Raw genomic sequence first — 6,273 nt, forward strand, 5'->3', positions numbered from 1 at the left:
GGGCAGCGGGGAGCTCTGAGCGCGCTGCACCATCATGGCGGCCCCCGGCGTCACTTCCGGCCTCACGTCGCCGGGGATCCCTGCGCCCTGGAAGTGCTGGCCGGACGCGGCGGCAGCCTCCTCCTGGTTCTTCAGGACCTCCGCGGCCGTGGCCTTTTCCATAGCCACGTACTGTGCGGCCTGGGCTGCGTCTGTGCCTTTCAGGAGCCCCTCGGTGACGTGTCTAGGAGAAACCATGCACAGCAGCATTAACTGTTAAAGTGTCACTTCCATGTTATCATTGTTGACTCACATGCCATGTCACCCCAAAGCCAGGCAAGATGAAAACATTCCAAAACTCGAGGAGCAGCTCAGGGGGGAGGGTTTCCATAGCAACTCCAAGTCCTGGATTGCTTCCTAGTTCTCTCTGCGGCTGCTTTTCCAGGCCTTTCCTCGGGAGACGGTCTTTCTCTTTCTGCTAGCGCTGCTGTCCCCAGGCGGATGCAATTCCATCCTTGTTTGGATGGTGGTGACATGAGGTGAACAGTGATTCTAACAACACCCTCTGACTCCTCCACCTAATCCTGGCCTGTGTGGCCTTTAAATACACTCACGTCTAACCCAAAAACCTTCCTTAACCCCTCCATACTCTCCTCCTTTCACTGCCAAACATCTGGGGGAGGCAGCCTGTAGTCTAATTCTGTCTGTTTTTTCCTACTTGTATCTCAACCTGTTGTTGTCTGGCTTCCCCACCTGGACTCAACCAAGTCCTTCCACGAGGTCAATAGTGACTCCAAATCTAACAGAGTGTTTAGTCCTCACCCTCTTCCGTTTTTTGGAGTCATCTGATGCTACTTGTCCATTTCCACCCATGGTGCAGTGGAAATGACAGGGCCGTGGGAATCGGACAGACCCGGCTTTGAATTTCTACCATGTTCTGGCTACATGCTGCTAGGAACTTCACCTTTTTGAGCCTCAGATACTTTTCTGTAAAATGTCATGATGAAGATGACACGACAATGACAGTGATGATAATGCCTTCCCAGGTGTGGTGGTTAGGATTAATGTTGTAAAGTTATACATAACATAATGTCAAACATGGTACACTTGACCCATGTTTAATTAGTCCCTCATTCTCTTCTTATTAAAATGCTCTCTCTCTCTCTTTACATTCTGATTTGAACATTGTATTCTATGCTCACCTCTCTGTTTCTTTTGCTGTTTACTTTACCTAGGCCAGTCCCTTAAATTCCCAAGAATCTCCAAGGGTCTGTTCTCTCCTTTCCCTATCATTCCACCTTGGCCATGTCTTTGATTTTCAATAATCTCCATAAAGGTGACTTCCAATTCTAATTTCTTCCTTCCTTCCCTCCTTCCCTTTTTTCCTTCGTTACCTTCTTCCTTCCCTCCCAGTTAGGCAGGGATCCCTTCTAACACTGCCTCTTGAACTTCACTCCACTATTGTAAGTGCCTAATGGGCAGTTCTGTTTGTATGTCCTTCTAACACCTCAAATTCGATGTGTACCAAACCACTTCAGCATCTTTCCAAGCCTCTAAGTCTGCTCTGAACTGTGACTGTCACCTGCTTTATCTTCCCTGCCAGGGCATATGGACACATGCATGTCCTTGGAGGTGTGCATATTTCTATCTTCTTCCTGTGTTTTCCATGTTGCTGAGCATAGCATGTTATACACAAAAGCTACTAAGAAAAAATTAATTATATAAGGGCTTGTGAAGGGCAGCCTGAGGGCAGATAAAATTCCTTTCATTTTTATTTTTATTTTTATTATTATTATTATTTTTTGACCAGTAAGGGGATTGCAACCCTTGGCATGGTGTAGTCTGCACCACGCTCAGCCAGTGAGCGCACTGGCCATCCCTATATAGGATCCGAACCCGCGGCCTCAGCACTACCAGTGCCGAACTCTCCCAAGTGAGCTCCGGAGCCGGCTCTCATTTTTATTTTTATTATTATTACTATTTTTTGACCAGTAAGGGGATTGCAACCCTTGGCATGGTGTAGTCTGCACCACGCTCAGCCAGTGAGCGCACTGGCCATCCCTATATAGGATCCGAACCCGCGGCCTCAGCACTACCAGTGCCGAACTCTCCCAAGTGAGCTCCGGAGCCGGCCCTCATTTTTATTTTTAAAGTTACGTAACTGACTTTATGTACCACTCTCACTACTGAGTATTTATGGGACAAAGAGTCACATAACATTCAAAACACACAATCTTATCTTGTTTTAGAACCCGTATTCCCTGGAGATAAGACAAATACTGAGCTTCATCACTCGGTGATGGCTGCAAAAACATCTTTTAGTTGTTTTTCAGGGGAGAGAGGGGAGAATGGGGTAGTGTTACCTGCCAGCCCAATATCTATTTTCACTTAATAAGGGTGGTTTCTTTTAGGCTTTGTGGATGGATTACCACATGCAGGTAAGAGCTTAATGAAGAATACTTTTAACAGATTTTTATCCTACTAGAAGAAACAGTTCATTTTAGCAATTTAAAATGAGTGAATCTATGAGAAAATTTAATACAAGTTCTTCCTGTACATAGTCATGTATGGACTCTGCAAGAGGAGACATCTTTTGTTTTGATTCAGAATTCCTTGGTTCTCCTGAAACTTAAGCAGGTGACTCTGCAGCTGCTTTAGACTGTTATTATCTCAAAAGGGACTTTTTCTTGAGGCTGTTTAATACTAGATAAATCTAACTTGCTCCTTATGGTTAAAAATTCATCTTAAAGTTAACTGCACTCTCAATATATTCCTTTTATAAATCTGGTCAAATGATTACAGTTAGTGATTAAAATTCTCATCTAGGTAAGAAATCAACAGAGTAAACATTATTCTTTCGGAAGGAGAGAAGAAATCTAGTTTAATTAGAGGGGTTGGGGGGAGGAAGAGGGGATGAGGCGAGATTGGACAATGGGCATAAAGAATAATTACGATTTGTTTCAATATATAAGCTAGTAATATTGATTTGATCAACATATCTCCATGTTGAACCCCCAAAATATGTATAATCAATTTTGATTCAATAAAAAAAATAAAGGAAGTTTTTTATATATTACTTCTCTTGTGATCTACTCTCAAATCTGGTCTAAGATCTGAAGGGTAACTTCTCTGCAATTTCCTAGTCCTATTAAAAAACTGAAAAGTCAGGGACTGCCACTGTTGGGAAATGGTTTACTTTTGGTCACTGTTTAGTGTTTATTTTCCATGTGAAGGAATAAGTTTTATAAGGGCAGAGGTTCCTTTTGTCTTCTTTATTACTGCATTTGTAGTATTCAGCACCAGGGCTGGCACACAGAGAATGTCTAAATAATACTGTCTGCCTGGTTGTGAGATAAGGACCAACAACACTGGAGTCAAACTATTGGTTCATATCCCAGCCCCACCTCCAACTTGCAGCCAATATTCCCAAACCTCGGATTCTACAACAGAGCCTGCCCAATAGAGTTTTTAATCAGGACCAAATGAGCTACTACATGTCAAGGGCCTAGTTCAGTGCCTGATACACATAAAGTGCTGGGAGGTGTAAGTTATTGTTACTATTATGTTGAGAAGAAAGAGATCTAATTGTAACTAAAAACAGCGTACAATAGCATCCCATGCTAGTATTTCTCAACATAATAATAACAATAACTTAAATCTGTAAGTACTTTCAACATATCAGGCACTAGGAAAAATAAGTTCTAGCACAGAGTAGTGCTAGACATCTATAATTAACAATAATTTATTGTATGCTTTCAAATGGCTAGAAGAGAGGAGAGCAAATGCTCTCATCACAAAGAAATGATAAATTCTGTGATGATCAGAATATGCTAATTACCCTGATCTGGTCATCACACATTGTATACATGTATTAAAATACAACTCTGTACCCCATAAATACGTACAGTCAATATATGTCAATTAAAAAATAAATTAATTTCAAAAAAAGGAGTTACTGGCAATACAAATCCTGCATATATATATGTCAGCACATTTTTAGTGGGTGTGGAGTTCTGCAATTTTCTTTTCAATGAAAGTCATGGATGAGTCAGGGATTTCTTTGTCTTTCCTCCACTGTCTTTGATGAGCAGGTTCACCCTCAATAAGGGCGACCATCCCGTGCCACTCAACAGGGTTTGTTTCTGTTTTCTAGGTGGGATAATCTCTCAGACATTGTTTCAGTAGGTTATTTAATAAAGACTTAATTTATTTCTACTCCATTTCTCCTAACTGAGGTCACCTATGCCCCTGAAGTGAAGTGATCCATTCTTCAACTTCAAAATGTTATTTTAAAAAAATCCACCTTCAAATAATTTTTTAAAAATGTTTACTGTGTCTGCTAATTTTAAACCCTAGGCTGGGTGGGACGCAGCAAGCCTATGCTGAAGAATTAGAACCTCAAGCCACATTGCAAGAAAAGTTCGAGGGTGGGACCGGGTCGTGGCTTCCTCACGTGTTCCTGTTCGTGACAATAGGACCTAAGTCATGAGACAGGCCCAGGGAGCTGGGAGGAAGCTGAGTCCAAAACCTCCACCCCAAGCCTTCCCAGCCCACCCCTCCCCCTCCACAGGCCACCCCCGAGGGTCCTGGCGGGTGCCCGGTCACCTCCGCAACATGGTCAGGACGTCGGTCATGCTCCGCACGCGCTTCAGCAGGCTGTCCAGCTTGTGCGGCTCCTCCTTCAGAAACCGCACGGCCTCCACCTCTATGCGCAGGATGGCTCGCATCTTGTTTTGTAAGGTTGGAAACTCCCCTGCAGACCCAAACCAGCAGATGAGTTGGAGGAGAAAAGGCCAGAACCACCACCCCCATCCCACACCCCGACATTGGGTAGGGTTGACAATTGGGTGTTCACAAGCCACAGTGCACTTCCCACGTGTTCAGGAGGCAGTGGGTTAAGAGCACAGAAGAGTGTAGGACAAAGTGATCTTGGGCAAGGTCAAAGCTCCTCTAGGTCCATTTCCTGTCCGTAGATTTGGGTTAAGGCCAACTGACCCTGGGGTTGTTTTTGATGAGTTTGGCATAGGCGCCCTGGCACACCATAAGAGCCCAGTGAATAGAAAGTGTTGTTAATATCAATTAACTCTAAATCTCACTGCACCTGCTCAAATAGAAGCTCCAAGAAGACAGGACTTTTGCTTACTTTGTTCAGTGACGTGCCCCAAGGCGCAGAGCAGTGCCTGGCAAATGCAGGCATTTGGCAAATACCTGCAGCACACAGGACTGAATCCTCCACTGTATACAGGTTTTTACACACCCCAAGAAACACACTTCGGATATCTCCCCTTAAGCAGAAAGCTTACCTTTCAGGGTGGCTACAGCTTCTCCCACTTGTCGCAGGAGGAAAGCCCCATCTTCCACGTCTTTCAGAGTAACCATTCGGCCTGCTGAGGTTGAGTCCTTCTTCAAGTCTTCGACAAAATCTTCCAACTCACTGTGGGGAGCAAGCAGACCCGTGGAGGGAGCGAAACACTGAGGTCCTCAAAAGGACAGTGCAGGAGCAAAGTGGATGAGTGAGCCCCACATTTTGCATCATGTCCCAGCCCCTCGCTGCCTTTCACTTAGACGGTGGGAGTGCATCTGAGAACAGTGGCTTGGTTTGGTTTGGAACATTCTGCAGAGGCGTGAGGCAGGTATGAGGAAGTCTTCCTGGGGCCTGTCTGTGGGGAGGCTCAGGTTGGCCAGAGGGAAGATTGTGCCTGGCTGAGAGAGGACGCACTATTCACTCCCAGTGGTGCTGATGCCAGCTAAGTGAGGGGTTTGAGCACTTTGTGACATGAGACAGAGAGAGAGAGAGAAAGAGAGAGAGCAAGATGAGAAGCCTGGGTTGGTTTACATCAGGCTTCTCAACATTGGCATTTGACATTTGGGGCCAAATTATTTTTTTGGTGAGGCCAGGTGTTGGGAAAATATAGAAAAATGGCCAGGGCCCCTCAGACGTTCAGAATTTTGCCGAGCATCTAATGTAAATATTCACGTGCGCACAAGTGTTCCTTGTTTATCGTCTGATATAGATACACGTGGGCGTCTAGGTGTTTTGGGATATGGACTTAAGTATAAAGGACTGAGGGCTCTGATACATGACACTTTTTTGGGACGCTCTGGGAAGCCACTAGGGCAGCTGCTCCTAGCTCTCAATAAAGCCTATTAATTTTTCACCCATGGCTTCCAGGACCTTTTCCTATTATGTAGCTCATAGACCTGCGTGTGGAGGGTTTGTGACCCAGTTTGGACAACAGGCGCGAGGGGTCTGTGAGCCCTAGCCCTAGCTTTACGGCGGGGGGGGGGGGGGGC

General features: G+C 45.0%; 1 protein-coding gene across 2 annotated transcripts in view; it reads right to left on the reverse strand.

The window, feature by feature from the left end:
* Positions 1-6,273, reverse strand: part of KIAA1217 (KIAA1217 ortholog) — a 152,122-nt gene that overhangs the window by 19,554 nt on the left and 126,295 nt on the right. For both annotated transcript variants that reach the window (XM_008581007.1, XM_008581008.1), the window contains 3 exons: positions 5,283-5,413; positions 4,585-4,732; positions 5-223 (listed from right to left, as the gene is read on the reverse strand). In XM_008581007.1, the coding sequence (XP_008579229.1) occupies positions 5-223; positions 4,585-4,732; positions 5,283-5,413 (498 nt within the window). The remainder of the gene's footprint in view (positions 1-4; positions 224-4,584; positions 4,733-5,282; positions 5,414-6,273) is intronic.

The sequence above is a fragment of the Galeopterus variegatus genome, unplaced genomic scaffold, assembly GCF_000696425.1.
Source record: "Galeopterus variegatus unplaced genomic scaffold, G_variegatus-3.0.2 Scaffold2233, whole genome shotgun sequence".
NCBI lineage: Eukaryota > Metazoa > Chordata > Mammalia > Dermoptera > Cynocephalidae > Galeopterus > Galeopterus variegatus.